At 43.0% G+C, this 15,378-nt stretch overlaps 2 protein-coding genes across 5 annotated transcripts in view; both read right to left on the bottom strand.

The window, feature by feature from the left end:
* Positions 1-5,386, bottom strand: part of LOC308311311 (uncharacterized protein) — a 48,793-nt gene extending 43,407 nt beyond the window's left edge. For all 4 annotated transcript variants that reach the window (XM_080757982.1, XM_080757983.1, XM_080757984.1 and 1 more), the window contains exons 1-6: positions 5,111-5,386; positions 3,100-3,302; positions 2,659-2,760; positions 1,677-1,797; positions 846-1,085; positions 676-759 (exon numbers count right to left, since the gene is read on the bottom strand). In XM_080757982.1, the coding sequence (XP_080614108.1) occupies positions 676-759; positions 846-1,085; positions 1,677-1,797; positions 2,659-2,760; positions 3,100-3,302; positions 5,111-5,141 (781 nt within the window). In that variant the 5' untranslated portion in view covers positions 5,142-5,386. The remainder of the gene's footprint in view (positions 1-675; positions 760-845; positions 1,086-1,676; positions 1,798-2,658; positions 2,761-3,099; positions 3,303-5,110) is intronic.
* A 785-nt stretch (positions 5,387-6,171) lies between these two features.
* LOC308311193 (uncharacterized protein) lies at positions 6,172-14,094 on the bottom strand. Its single transcript, XM_080757800.1, has 8 exons — positions 13,759-14,094; positions 13,039-13,256; positions 12,044-12,133; positions 11,296-11,388; positions 10,852-10,962; positions 10,442-10,559; positions 9,666-10,085; positions 6,172-8,754 (listed from the first exon to the last, which is right to left on the bottom strand). Exons 1-8 carry the CDS (start codon positions 13,790-13,792, stop codon positions 7,010-7,012), a joined length of 2,829 nt encoding a protein of 942 aa, XP_080613926.1. The 5' UTR covers positions 13,793-14,094; the 3' UTR covers positions 6,172-7,009.
* Positions 14,095-15,378: the final 1,284 nt, after the last annotated feature.

Genomic DNA, 15,378 nt, shown 5'->3' with positions numbered 1-15,378 from the left:
GTGTTCCGTTTGCTGTCAACACAACGCCCTGTACAGTATGACTCCAAATGTGGGCAAGGTTTAAGCCTGATCAGAGCAACATGACTTCCATTATAAACTTTAGTACCAAACAAAACTACCCTGGTGGCGGTACTTTTGTTGGCAGTTGGCAAAGATCAGTGGAGTGGTTTTGAGGGATTAGCTTCGGGGGGGGGGGGGGGGGGGGACGACGACACACGCACGCTTATCGATTAACCAGTTAGTTAAGCAGCCTTTTTTTTGTTTTTTTCATCTGAGAATCTTAATTTCCCTCAATAAATAATGTCTAATATAAAAATCTACATTTTGCTGAATACATTCCTTTAATCAAATATTTATTTGGCCTTTTGAGATACAGGCCAGGGCCAGGCAATGGCATATTTTATGAGGAATAGGAAATTAAATGAAAATGGTCTTCGTCCATAGTCTGCATACCTTTCTATGCGTTGGCTGCACGAAGCCCCAGAGCATAGGAATACCTACAGAGCAATACCCAAGGACACCTTAGGGTGGCAGTAGTGAATCCATGCAAGAAGCATAATGGCAATGGTGGAGAGTATTCACGTGTAATTGAATATCAAATTAACCATTGGTGGGAAGCATTTGTAAAGGTGTGTGTAATAGCTTAAATTAAATTTTAGTTAAAATTTCCCTCACCAGCAGTAGCAACTTGGGCATGTGGTGATGATGGTTCTGCTTGGGTCATCAATGCAGCTGGGTGAGGCTCAACTCGAGTAGGACCTAAACAGAACATGAGTGACAATAATAATAACCAGAAAACCATTGCTTTATACTAGCATACTATACTGTATATAGCAGCCACCTACTGCAGTCCTCTGTAAATGGAAGCCATTCTTCATCACTTTGCTTTCCCATGGCATCATCCTCTTCCTCAATGTTGTATGTATGATCATCAGACTGTCCATCTTTGTCCTCCTTGGTCCTGGGTGGTTTCAGCTTCCTCCCAGACCTCGTCGTTCTGTTGGAGCAGTCCTGCTGTGCTTTGCTTTGAGGAGCCGATACCCATAATGAAAGAATATCCAGACTCTGAGTCTGAGCCAAGGAACCTGGGAGGATAGATCGTTACATAGTTATTCTTAAATACAATACTTCCTCCTGTTTAAACATCATTGCTGTGGCTTTTTATCTACTCCCCCTAGCGTTGTGAGCTTATAGATCTGCTATTGTCAGCCCAAAAACGCATCAAAAGTGATTTGTTGTGACTCGCCGCTAATTTCGGTGAATGTTGGCCCCAGAATTGGAGGCCTCCCTAACGCAACTTGAACAACAACTACTACTACTACTACTACTACTACTACTACTACTACTACTACTACTACTACTACTACTACTACTACTACTACTACTACTACTACTACTACTACTACTACTACTACTACTACTATACTACTACTACTACTACTACTACTACTACTACTACTACTACTACTACTACTACTACTACTACTACTACATTGTAAAGTAACGTTCATTGCAAATCTTGCATTTATGCAATCGTTTTGTGCCTTTTATTATTTATCAGATACCGGCACCATTTAAAAGTACTGGTTTAGCATACCGAATATCGGATTAAACCCAAACGCTATCCAACGGCAATCCTATGCATACAAAATATCCAGTAGGATTTCACGACGTACATTCTATGGCATTATCTTGTTGTGTGTGATGGTCTAACAGTGTCTTTAGTTGGGCTGGTTCAAACTCCAGTTGTCCACATTCTTCCAGGAGAGAGGGGGCAGCACCGAGCAACTCTGCAGTCTGAAATGAACAAGGGGAACACCCATTTGAATTTACAAAAAAATATATATATATCAAATTATTACTATACACTAGCTCACAACTCTGTCCCATAATGCTGCAGCTTCTATTCCCAAAGTGCCCATGAAAATTTTGAATCCTTCTTAGACCCTCATTCTGGCTAAACCCAAAATAAAATAACATCCAAACCTGTGATGGAACAGCGAGCTTGATAGCTCAGTATTTAAAGACAAGGGGTTCATGTTTCAACAACGATTGTTTCAAATCCCACCACGACCGCACGTGTACTTTTTTTCCTTTCTTTTTTCATGTTAGTGTAAGCATGAGGTCAAGCCTAGTTTTTTGTGAGGTTAGGGTTAAACTTAGGTTTAGGCAAGATATTGTGAGGTTACGGCCAATCACGGTTATGCATATTGCAAAAGTCCAAGGAAGAAGGGGACCGTACCTATGTTCCCTCAGCCCTATGTTCCCTCGGGTCCGCGTCAATATGCCGACGGTCCGATCGACAACCTACCTCAAACCCTCACCCTAACCCTAACCTCCCCCGGGGCAGACACCTAAACCTAACCACCCACCCTCTCCCGACCCCCAGCGCACCTCGGACCAATGCTCCTTCTGAGGGAACATAGGGCTGAGGGAACATAGGTATGACCCCGGAAGAAGTTGAACACAAAAAAGAACAAAGAACTGCCAAATAATCACAATGGTTCTTGCCAGAATGAGGTTGCGTCGCAAGAAAGGCATAACGCAGTTGCAAACAAGACACTCTCACGTCTCACTGACCGTATATTCATTGTATATTCACCCTGAACCAAAAGGCCGGTAAATAAGTCAGGTCTACAGTATAATTCATTATGGTACCTGCTTGATGTCTGGTAAAGGCAGCAGTTTATCCAGTCTGGAGATGAATTCCCACACCAGTGTCTGTAAGTCTGTTGCAGACACTGGACCGCTGGTTGCAGCCTGAAAATGGCCACATTGTGAGTGAGAGTATGGTCAACAACAGGAATAAGTCTTCATCATCTACTAAATCAGTGGTTCCTAAAGTGGGGAGTCCCCAGCTAAACGATAGTTAGGAACCAAATGGACCCTTATGTGTCTGTAACTCAGACAAACAGGTGGAGAATCACTACTAGAGCCGTAAAAATCTTCTCTTATGGGGGTGGGGGTCCCTGGCATAATTATTTTCAAATGGGGGTCCGCAGGGCTAATTAATTAGTGTCAATTTGGGGGTCCTTGACATGAAAAAGTCTGGGAACCACTGTACTAAATCACTTTTTTTAAACAAAACGTCCATCTCACCATTGCTCTCAGTCCGAGCAGAAGGTCAACCTTCTCTCTGAGACTCAGCAGGTCTGGGACCACCTCCGTCACCAACTGCACCAGCTCCTCCACCTTCCCATAATGCATCACATTACAATGCTGAACCACCTGCCAGGCAAACGCTGACATCAGACGCAAGGTTGGAACCATAAGAGACAAGGTGGAGCAGGTCAGTTGGCCTCCTGTAAGTGGGGAAAAGTTGCCAGGGAGGGACAAGTTACAACGCGAAACTCTCAACATGATCACTGCAAATACTGTTGGTTAGATGGAGTGAAACTATAAATATGTTCCAGTGCAGGCCAGGGGTCTTCAATGTTTTTTTTAGGCCAAGGAAGGACCACTGAACTGAGAGAGAAAGATGAAGTAGGGAAACCTATATTGTGTTGCAGTTTGGGCGTTTGGGTGGCACAGTGGTAAAGAGCCTGCCCAGTGTGCAGCAGCATGGAAGTTGTGGGTTTCGAATGCACCGTAGTGCAACCGGCTTTGTCAGCCGTCTATGCACACATTTTTCTTTTTACAATGGGATGAATTTAGAGTTGCAATACCCTCCATTGACAACCCATTCCAAATAAATTCCGATCTTGTATTAAACAATGTTAAACCAACATTGCAGCTGTAGTAGGGCCAGCTTGAATTATCCTCTTTCAAGATGCAAAGGTTTTGTAAAAAAAAATCCCCCCTAAAACATAATCACCGGGTAGGTACTACTATGATGATTATACTAGGAGAAAGTATTTTCAAGTGTACAGAATCTGTTAAAATTATGTTTTATGGGCCACACCCACCAGTTCAGTTCATTATCAGTGTTTCCACATTTGGGCAGACAGGCACGGCCATTTTCCGCTGTCTCGTCCAGGTTTTTTGACAGCTGGTGGATGGAAATGAAGCTCCACCCATGCGGCAGAATGCTGCGGGGGCAAGCTTTTCCTGGAATCTGGCTGAGGCATCCTGCCGCGTGGGTGGAGCTTCTTTTCCATCCACCATCTGTCTAAAAACCCAGAAGAGTGGCTCGGCCACGAGTGGCTTTTGTCCGCGCATGGAATCCTAGATGTGCTATTGTGCTTACACCCAGAACACAGTAGTCTACTTCATACATGGGCAACTGGCTACCCGGGGGCCACATGCGGCCCCCACCATCACTTACTGTGGCCCTCAGGTTAATATCAGAATACTGAAATATTATTCATTTCAGCTGTTACAATACCAAACATGCAAACATGACCCGCTTTAAGTCTATTTAGCAGCTTAATGGCTAGTATTAAAATATATTTTTTTATGTCCAATGTATTTGTATTTAGTTATAAAGTAAACATATACCTAAATGCATTTGAAATTAAATAAAAATGTTACTTTTCAGGATTCCAATGTAAAAAAAAAAAAAAATGATTTTAATTCAACTATAGCAAAAAATAGCTGACCTACAAGTAAAGCTCAAAACGCATAATATACAATGTGGCCCCCTCCATCATCAAAGTTGCCCATCTATTCTCTGGTTCACTTGACATTACTGATATTTTCCAAAGCAATGAAGCAAACTGCATCTTATTTTTAGAAGAAAAAAAACACTGCCACAGTGCCATCATCACAGATCAACCGAAAAAGGTTGGAACGATAATTGACACGGTTGAGGTGAGCTTGTAGATCAGCTATATTTTCTCACAGTCACAATAAAACACTTAAAAATAAAACGTTCTCTGCTGCTGAAGAATCTCCAAAATCGGGGGAGAGCCTAGGTGGTGGTAGAGTTAGCTGTTTTAGCAGACAGTTTGAGGGTCCAATGGAGTTAAGAGGTTATGTCCAAAGCGTTTTTACTACTTTCCATTGGTTCAATATTTTCTTAACACAGTAAATCGTGTTCTGATTTATGGAATAAAATCAAAAACCCCAAAAAATAGTTAGGCGGTTTCCTCCCGACAGCAACGAAGCTTTAAGTTACTATTATTATCATCACTATAGGATATAATCTAAAGATATTTAGGCAGTTTCTTACCAGCAGGCGTGTTTGACCATTGTTGCTCCATAGTCCTCGTTCAAATAACACTTTTTAGATTTGTATTATTTACAGTAGAACCTGTTGGTGTCAGCTAGCAGCTAGTTAGCCAGTTAGCCATGCTGCTAATGTCACACACTGAAGTTTCCTGGGTTAGTCACATAACTCACATCTGTAATGTTATCAAAATATTGTTTGTCTTTGATTATTTTTTTTTAAGAAAAGAAAAAAAGTAATATTTATCTTGCCACGTGGAGGGGTATATAATTTAAACAGTCGTTGTTTACATCTCCAGCCAGCTGAGCTGAACGGAACTGAAGCGCCCCTAATGCCGCTCGCGTTCGGCGCTCGCTCGGCTGAATTTGTCCCTGGAAGTGGAAACACTTCCGGGTCTTATTTATTAAAAATAAGTTCTGTATACCAAGTAAAATTACCATCTATGAACATTACAATCACATACATTGCAATAGTATTTTCAATATAACAAACACGTCCGGGTCTTATTTTTCTAAATATATGTTCTGTATAAAAAGATCATATCTTTAGTTTGGTGGAAAGCCTGGTGACGCGAGGTTAGCTTTATGGTGAAGTGCAGCGCCACCTACTGTAATAATAATAATAATACATTGCTGCCAAGTTTAGGTAATGTTTCCAAATCAGACTCTGGGCCCATTTTGGGTTGTGAGTAAAACATTTACCTTTCCAACTGGTCTATACCAATATGACTTGATATGACACTAATAATAATAATAATGAGACAGGTAGATCAATCCCATTAGTAAACAATAAACTGCAGGTACAAGGAAGTAGAACATAGCACAAGAGGTAGCTTAAAAAGGAACAAACACTATGGACACATACAAAAAGAATAATACAAGTTTAAGATATTTTTTCAGATCTGATATTTTTGAAATGGGGTATAAATGATTAGTTCTCTAATAAGTAATTACTTTGGGTCGCAAATTAAAATGGTTCATGTTACTAAAATACATTTATTTGGGAGACACCAACCTGTATAATGCAGCTTTGCCACCGAACACCATTATACAGATAAAACGGTCCCGTTGCGTTCTAATTTTTTATTGACCATTTCCAACAAACAATAAATAAATCATCAATTGACTTTTTTCATTGTATCTAAACTTCAGGTTCTGTCACAATGAATATTGAAAAAAATGACTTACAGAATGAATTCAGTTTAGCTTTCCGTATTTTTTTCCATCATACACTGCTAGTTCAAACAATCATTTACAGATACAAATTATGTTAATTCTTGGCTGCCTGTAACTTCTTTTACTGTGCGTTCTTATATCCACATCATAGTTTAGTCAATATGAGTCATAATAAAACAAAACATAAACAAAGCAGATGGTCCTGAATGATAATTGCCAAATATTTGCTTAATGAATTGCATGAATTACGCTTCAATGCAACGGACAACGCAACATCCAAGCTTTGAAGTTCAGCCCTAGTCTTCTTCGTAATAAAGAGCTACTAGTTAAACTACCGTAGGAATATACAGCTGTGGGTATAAGATCCAAATAAAAGCCTCAACACTTAATGCAGTGGCTCCCACACTGGGGTTCAGGCCCCCCTTCTTCACTGATAGATCTGCATTTTTTGCTATTTGTTGTATGAGGACTGAACTTAAATATATAGGAAGGGGTTATGTCTCCTTCGTGTGAGGTGTGTGCGTGTGCACGTATGGAGAGTCTCATCAGATGTAATAAGGGAAAAAAGGTTGTGAACCAGTGAGTGGACTGATGCTCTTTTGACCGGTGACAAGAAGATCATAGGGTCATCGGAAGATGCTGGAGGATGGCATGCATGTTGAATAAAAGCTAAACTAAAATGCTCGTTGAATAAAAGCTAACCTAAGAAAAGCATATTTGGAGAACATCAATAACCTTTGTCGTCATAGTCATCATACTTCCTTTTCGGGGAATGTTTCTTATGCTTGCTCTTGTGTCGCCGTTTTCTGGAGAATCCTGGAGTGGTCTCCTTGGAGTGCAACAGCTTGTGATTCCTCAAACTACTAGAGGAGGTATACGCCTTCTCGCAAAGGTTACACTTGTAGGGCTGCTTGCATGTGTGTAACTTCTTATGCTCGCGCACGTGGGATGAAAACTTGTAGGTTTTCCCGCAGATGTCACAAGTGTAGGGTCGCTCGTTGGAGTGTAGCCTCTTGTGGCTCGTTAATGCAGCAGCAGTGCGGAAGGCCTTATCACAAATAGGGCAACGGTAGGTTCTCTCCGTGGAGTGCGTTACCATGTGAACCTTCAGGCAGTATTTGGTGAATTTCTTCCCACAGACGGGGCATGGCATCTTGACCATTGGTGTTTTATGTAGCTTCTGGTGCCTCTTTAAGTCCCACATGTAGACAAAGGCCCTGCCACACTGCGAGCACAGGTGCTGCTTCTTGCCGGTATGGTAGCCCATGTGGTACTTCAGCGAGCTGGGCGTCATGAACGTCATGCCGCAGAGCTCGCACATGTGCGGGCGGTCCCTAGTGTGCCAGCGCTGATGGTCTTCCAGTTTGTACTCTGTTGGGAAAGTCTTATCGCAATGCTTGCAGGGGAAGCTCGTCTGGCTGGTGTGGCACTCCATGTGCCTCCTGAAGTACGATGCCTGTGTGTAGCCCCTGTTGCAGATCTCACAGTAGAAGGGCTTCTCGGCGAGATGGACCAGGTTGTGCCTCCTTAGGCGTGTCACACTGATGAAACCACGGGCGCAGTGGCCGCAGGTGTACGGCATAATGCCACTGTGGATCTTCTGATGGTTGGTCAGACAGCGCTGCGTCCGGAAATTCCCTCCGCATTCTGTGCACAGGTACGGCTTCTCACCCGTGTGGATGCGCTCGTGGTCTAGCATCACCGACTGCTTCCGGAAGGGCCTGTTGCAAGTTTTACATCTAAACCCTTCTATTGGATGCTTACGTTTCTTCTTCACTATTTGTGTCAGCTCCTTGGAGCCTGCCGGGGTCTCCTGCACTTCTTGTCCCTGCTTCACAGAGCCTCCACAGGGCCTTCCCCGGGGCCTTTTCTCCGGAAGCTCGAGTTGGGGAATAGGCGGAAGGGCTGGGAGTGACAGGGAGTTAGTAGCAACTTGGGAGACCCATTGCTGCAGCGTGACCCGCCGAGTCTGTAGCTTCTGTGGGCTGCTGGAGTTTGCGCTTGTTGCATTCGGCGAGGCAGAAACATTCTGAATCGGCAGGTGGGCAGTCTTTAAAGGAATCGACCTTAAAAGAGATTTCTGTAGCTCTGGTGTATCTAGCGGATTTCCAGATGGGGTTGTTGTCTGCAGCTCTTTAGTCTGAACTCTGCGTCTGTCCTGGATATGTATGTACTCTTTAATTCCAGAGACCTCTTGAGTCTTCTCCTGACTTGTGCTAGCTCCCGGTGTGGCTGCTGCAGTGTTTGTCTCAAAAGTGTTCTCCTGATTTTTCTGCCCCGCAGGGTCAGTGGATCTAGTATAGCTGCTTCCCGTAGGAGTAGTGGGGGTTTCCGTCACCTGATGGTCGTCCGAGTCGCCGGACATCTCTCCCGCGTCTTCTGCGTCGCTGAAAGAGGCGGGGCTTGCTGCACTCACGGCGGCGGTCTCGAACCTTTCTGGTGACTTCGGTGGTTCCACATTGGATGAGATGGCTGTGGTGCAGGAGGACATGAGAGACGCAATAAGTGAACATGCTAAGTTGTAATGTGATTTTTAAGAAGTGCATTTGTAATTAATGAGTTCTACAAACACCTTCTAAAACCTAATCCAAGTTTTCTGAAAACCTAAATGTTAATACATTTTAAATAGCAACAACACAGAGATAGCTCTGTGGTATAACAACGTATAGGTTACACTTACATGTGGGTTAAATGGGACCATGTTAGTGGCATGTTTAGAGTATGGGCCACAGCATACTTCACTTGGCATTACTGCTTATATGACTAATGACATCATGATTTACACACGGCCGAATGCCACTGCGGAACTTGTGACGGTTGGTCAGCAAGCCCTGAATCCGGAAACAGTGTGCTCCGAGACCCCTTTTACATGAGAACGGTGTTCCTAGAAAACGGCACAATAAAGTATCATTTGCGGGCGTCCTTTTAGATGAGAGCGCCGTTTTCGGGGGGTGAAAACGCAGCGTTTATGTAGCAGCAGCCTAATGCATGTATAAAATATAACCATCCTGTGGCACGCCCTGCCTGCATGCCTCTGGGCTGCCTGTCAGCCTGCGTGTCACTCGATGCGGTTAGTAGAAAGCAGGCAGAGACGAGATGTTGTGGTCTGGAAGCGTTATTCAAAAGAAAAATCCAGATAGGGTTGCGTGAAGGGGGGGGGAGCTACCTGGTTCTTCTTCTCGTACGTGGGTGACTGGTCTATCTGGTATTCCGTTACCGCCACCTAACGACATTATAGCGTGTGCATTCTCGTGTAAAGGGTCAATAAAAAGAAGAACGCAGCGGGACTTTTACCGTTTTCTCTGGCAACCGTTCTCGTGTAAAGGTGGTCTGGGTCTAGCAGCAGAGACAGCGGTAGGGGAGGCACTTGAAGTAAGACTCACCTGTAAACTTGTCTACTGGAGGCTTGGGTTTCTTCTTCACTTTTTGTCCCCGCTTCTCTGGGCCTGCCCTCCCACCTCTCATCTTGAGTCGTTGCAAAGTGACCCTTAGCTCACGCAGCTTCCATTGGCTGCTGGTTTTTGTGTTTTCTTTCTGCCCCACAGGGTCTGTAGATGTATCATTTCTGCTTCTCGTTCTCTGTTGCGAGAAGCGTAGTACCGCGGGAGTAGCAGGGGTTTCTGTCACCTGATCGTCCGAGTCTATGAACATCTCTCCCACGTCGTCATCGTCGCTGAAGGAGGCGGGGCTTGCTGCGCTCGCAGCGGCGGTCTCTACCATTTCTGGTGAATGGGGCGGTTCCACAACGGGGGGACAGTAGGACAGTGAAGAGAGGACACAGTCGCCCACATTGGATGAGAGGTCTGTGGTGCAGAGGGACCAGAGGGACACAATAAGTTAACATTCTAGGTAGTATTATTTTTAAGTGCATTTATTAAAAATAATAAAATTACTTTTAATGTTTTCTTATTCATTTTAAAGGACCACGATAGTGGCATGTTTAGAGTAATGACTATGAGTTTATTACAGTATACTTGAAATGACTCATGACATATGATTTACGCTCCTCTCCTTATTTTCCTGAAATGCAGGCAAGAGTTTAAACTCAGCTTAATGTCCATAAGTATCATTACAAAAAAATAGTGTAAAATAAATAATGCAATAATTGTAATAAATTAACTTAATGTAAATAAAGTTTTCATGATAAAACAAAATATACCATATACGCCTTTCGGCATTGCGTTGGGTGCCTGGTGCTTGAGGAGGGTGTTCAGGTCACTGGGGTCAGGGATGAACTGTGCATATGCCTCCATAGAGGTCGAGATCATGGCACCAAGCTGAGAGATGGAAGGAGACAGAGAGACATTGAATAGTGGGTATTACGTTAGTTATTCATTTAAAACAGTGATTAGCAACCTTTTTCTAATTTCAGTTTGATAATTAAACAAATGGAACCGAAATAGACCTAACGGGTTCATTTGGTTCCATTTGTAGTACCCACTCAAGAGTTACAGAACCATAAGGCTTCATTTGGACCCCTGGTGGTCCCGGGACCAGACATGGAGAACCAAACAGTGCTTTAAAATGACAGTAACTAGTAATATGCAAAGTATTACATTTTGCACCTACCTGGGTCAGGTTGGGTACAGGCAGCAGTTGTTCCAGTTTACACACCAGGCCTCCTACCATGGTCTGTAGAGCTGCATCAAACTTAGGACCATACTGAACCGGGAAGACATCCTAAAACAATCAGAAATGAAATATCCAGGACAATTTAACAGTGTCATGTACTGTGTGTGTGTGTGTGTGTGTGTGTGTGTGTGTGTAATACGACTTGTGTAATGTGTATCTATCGCTCAAGACAGATTCAGAGCTCCGCCGCGGAATCTGTCGGCAACTCCTTTGATGAGTTTAGGAATGTTATGAATGAAAACAAAAGACACACCACCGGAATTGATTTTTCTTTTTTCACTGATTCCCAGATTGCTAAAGACTAGACTAGAAGATAATTAAATATATATTCATTACATGATTAGGTGACTTCCTTCCTTCAGATTGACTTCATCATTTTACCTGGAAGAACTGTTTTCTCTGTGCTAGGTTCTTAAGCAGCATTTGCACCAGATCCATGAAGTTAGTCTGACATTGCTGCACCTCTGCATCCTTCTGCAAAAACACAACGCACAGTGATATTGTATTACATAACACAACACATAGTGGTATTTTATTAACACCCATTTTGGGCGGGAACCCCTAGCGTTATGTTATGCTTTAGCTATTGAAAAATAGCAGATCTACAAGCTACGAGCTTGTAGGCCTGCTATTTTTGAACGACTGACATAGAAACATAGCTTTTTCAGATTTTTTTTAAATCTGATCTCAGGTCAAAATAGGTTAAGTAACAACACAACACACAGTAGTATGTTATTATTAAACACACTTATAATGTCCCCAAAACGACGGTGCCAACTCGATTTCATACGCAATTTATTATTTTTTTGATCATCTATCCATTTATCCATCCATCCAGGATTTTTAGAGCTGATAAGCCATACGCCACATTGTCCTATGTGATCACCGATTTTGAAGGAGGTCTATAATTCCATTTAAAGAATATATTCATACAAATCCAGTTGCATGCAGCACTCTACTGTTTGGTACTGTGGATTGTTTGTGTTGGGAAGCTACCAGATTTGAATGAGTCTACTCTACTTGAATAAATGGGATGCAGTGCATTTCTGGAAGAAAGAAAAAAAGAGTGTCTATTCTCAATGAACTTTCCTAAGCAAGTATAAATTAAATCCCATATTCATAATGTTACCTTGGTGCGACAGACGTTGAGCTTGTTGATGAGAGTCTGAATGGTTTTGGGGTCAGGAGTAGCCTCTGGTTGGAGCAACTCCAAAATGATCTATAACAGAGATGTAATGATCCATTATAACTTTCAGACAAACACGTCAATGTTGGAATGTCACTAAAGTTAGCCTGGTACTGTGGTACAGTAAGTTCAGCCTATAAAATTCTGCCCTATGTAGGGCACTAGGTGTGGACCTCTATGGGGACCTACCACGGGTCACGGACAAAGTCAGAGAAAGAAGGATGAGGCTGGCAGGGCACTGCGTCAGGCACCCAGAACTTGAGGCAAGTAAATTGACCCTATGGGAGCCAAACCAGGGCAAAGCCAGGAGGAGAAAGAAAGAAGCGTACCACCGGCACCTATATAGACGTGCTGTGGCAGCGCGACAGCTTGGCTGACAACACTGCAGAGCTCAAGAACCTGATGTTGGATAGGAAATTGTGGAGGGCAGCAATCCAGGAATGTCTGAGTTGGTGTTGGCTAGGCCTCACTCTTGCAGCAACAAAACTGAGGAACAATTCTGGCTTTAACATACATAGAGGACTTTCATGCCCCACAGTATCCCACTCACTTTGGGTACACTTGGATGCCTCTGCCAGTGCCCTACCGTTATGATGAGTGCAGAACAGTGGCAAGACAAACCCACCTCCTTTTATGTTTGGTGGGACCTCATAATGGCCTTTGAACAAGAAAATCTGCCATTTTAGGCTAGTTTTATAGCCGGCATGTTAATGTCTATCTAGCACTAGCAGCCCTTAAATCAGTGCACCCACTCCCCATTGGTGACAATGGTGGTATGTACTTGATGAGTACATACCTATGACTATGACTTAATGTAACTTTAGAAAGTAATAAATAAAATAAAAACACTTTCTGTGGAGGACACGGTCCCCCAACACATTCCTGCACTCACAAATTAATGCAGAGCATAAAGTGCTTGCATGGCAAAGAGCTCTCACCCGTGCTCTGAGTCCCAGGAGGAGTTGAGCGGTCTGCTTGAATGTCAGGAGATCTTGACACCCAGTGTCTAACACAGTGGTAACAAACTCCTCCACCTTGCTGTACTGTCTGACGTCCCTCTGCTGGATGACCTGCCAGATGTAGGCATAGGTCAGCTGGAGGGGCGAGGCCAGCAGCCTCAGAGAGGCCAGAGGAACAACAGGCGAGGCAGACACACCTGTATGGATGATATAGATCAAGTAGTATATAAATAAGTGCAGTGCAGGCAAATATAAAGTCACTCTGAGTGTGACCCTAGCCCCGCAAGCAGAACCCGAATGTAGTAAAGTTTCTGACACTTTGTTTACTTTACCCATTAGCGACATCAAATTTCATAAAAGCTTTATGTAGGGTTCCGAGAGGGGCTAAGTGTGACCCTAGCAATGGTCACATGATCAAAACATTTTGTCCATCATGATCCATCACTTCATACGTCTTGCACTAGAGTGCTTTTTGAGCATGTTAAAAGGATAATACGACAAATATGTCTTAAAACATTACCGGGTAGCTCTGCAACGGCATTAGAGCTATGGATCAGACCCGAACTAGTTCAGGGCTAGCCCTGAAACATGACTGTAAAGTACGAGCGTCATTAACCATGGCTAGATCAGGGCTATTAGGGGCTAGGCTAGTAGGCTATGATGAGAGTGAGACATTATGAGGTGGTTTCTTATTCTTACCAGCAGAGTTCTTCTTAGATCTTTGTTGATCCATATTCCTCGACCACCCTCGTTCAAATTAAACTTACTATATTTGTATTTACAGACAGTAGAACCTGTTGGAAGTAGCAGCTATAGTTAGCCATGCATGCTGCAAATGTCTGTCACACTGGACTAAACATTGTCCTGGAGTTGTCCTGGTGACCGGCCCGGGGTTAATCAGTAATCACAACACAGTATCCGTAATGTTGATTGTGTCTTCTTTGATGAAATAAAAAGGGTTTAGTTTGGAGTGATCAGAAGTCAAGAACTGAAGTCTTTGGTCTTATATCTGCTAGTAGAACTAGCCTCGTAATCGTTCCCAGCAGGCCGGAGACGCCAGTGTCAACGCAGCCAATATAAGACTTCCGGTGCCCGCCTGTCAGCGGCGAGAATTTCCGGGTCTTAATTTTCAAAATAAGGTTTGTTGGTTTAAATATTTATTAACAGTTTGCAGACTTACAGTACAATTCAACTCAACTCAATCTCATACCGCCACATATTCTTAATTCTTAAAAACATAAAAAATTGCTGACCCAAAAAAAAAAAAAATACAAGTTGATAAGGGTTTGATTGAAGTCTAAATCAGTGGTCTTCAAACATGGGATCAAGGACCCTTAGCGGGGGACTGCAGGGGGGCCACCAAATCTTTGTTGATTGATTGATTGAATACTTTAATGGCAGAAATATAATCAGTACAGGGCACAGTCAATCAGAAATATAATCAGTACAGGGCACAGTCAAACAGAAATGTAATCAGTACAGGGTACAGTCAAACACACTTCCAAAGGGATCACCGAAAAAAGTCCTTGCAGTCTTGTTTCCATTCAGGTCCTGGGTATTCAATTCGTAATCACTTGTGTGATTGGAATTTTCTTTTTTCCTTTAAACGTTTAGTTTTTTTCTCAGCGAAGAGGTTTAGAGCAGGGAAAAGACCAGACCAAGGGAGCCAAATATCACATTTACTGTGTATTTTAATAGTAACATGAATCAAATGAATACTGGATAAGTCACCCCAATATGTGGTGAGGGTCCCTGCTTCTCTCTCTCTCTCTCCCCTAATTAAGAAGGGGTCCATGACATGGCCTGAAAAAAAGAAACGTTCAAGACCCCTGATGAAAACAATAGACTACAGGTACAAAAAAGTAGAACATAGGACAGGAGGCTCAAAAGGGACACATACAAAATGAATAACTGTCAAATGAAGAAGACATTTTCTAAAATAGCAAGAACAAACAAGATTTACAACTTGAACAATACTTTTGAATTGGGCTATACTGTAGTTATTCATTCACTAATCACTACTTACATTGGGTCACTAATTAAAATGTAAGAAAAAATGGGAGACACCAACCTGTATAGTGCAGCTTTGCCACAGACAGAACACAACAGTACATTGAGATGTGTCGGGGTTTGTTTGTTTGTGTCGGGGTGAGAAGTTCTGTCACACGAGAGAGACTGAGTAGAGTCGCTGCTGCTCGTCCTCAAAGCACGTCCCACTGGGAGGAGACCCCGGGGAAGACCAAGGTGCAGTTGGAGGAAACACATCGACTCACTGGCCTTGGAACGACCAAGGAAGAAGTCACTAATGTTGCTCTGGAG

This window comes from Protomyctophum bolini (genome assembly GCF_963924005.1).
Source record: "Protomyctophum bolini genome assembly, chromosome: 23".
NCBI classification, from domain to species: domain Eukaryota; kingdom Metazoa; phylum Chordata; class Actinopteri; order Myctophiformes; family Myctophidae; genus Protomyctophum; species Protomyctophum bolini.
This window is presented reverse-complemented; position numbering and strand designations above follow the sequence as displayed.

What these genes read in the sequence shown, in the direction of transcription:
- LOC308311193 (XM_080757800.1), bottom strand. Translation starts at nt 13,792, where the DNA reads ATGGATCAACAAAGATCTAAGAAGAACTCTGCTG. An exon ending in TCCTGGGACTCAGAGCACGG is followed by an intron (nt 12,134 to 13,038) that starts GTGAGAGCTCTT and finishes TCTCTGTTATAG; the next exon opens with ATCATTTTGGAGTTGCTCCA. An exon ending in AATGCCGAAAGGCGTATATG is followed by an intron (nt 10,086 to 10,441) that starts GTATATTTTGTT and finishes TCTGCACCACAG; the next exon opens with ACCTCTCATCCAATGTGGGC.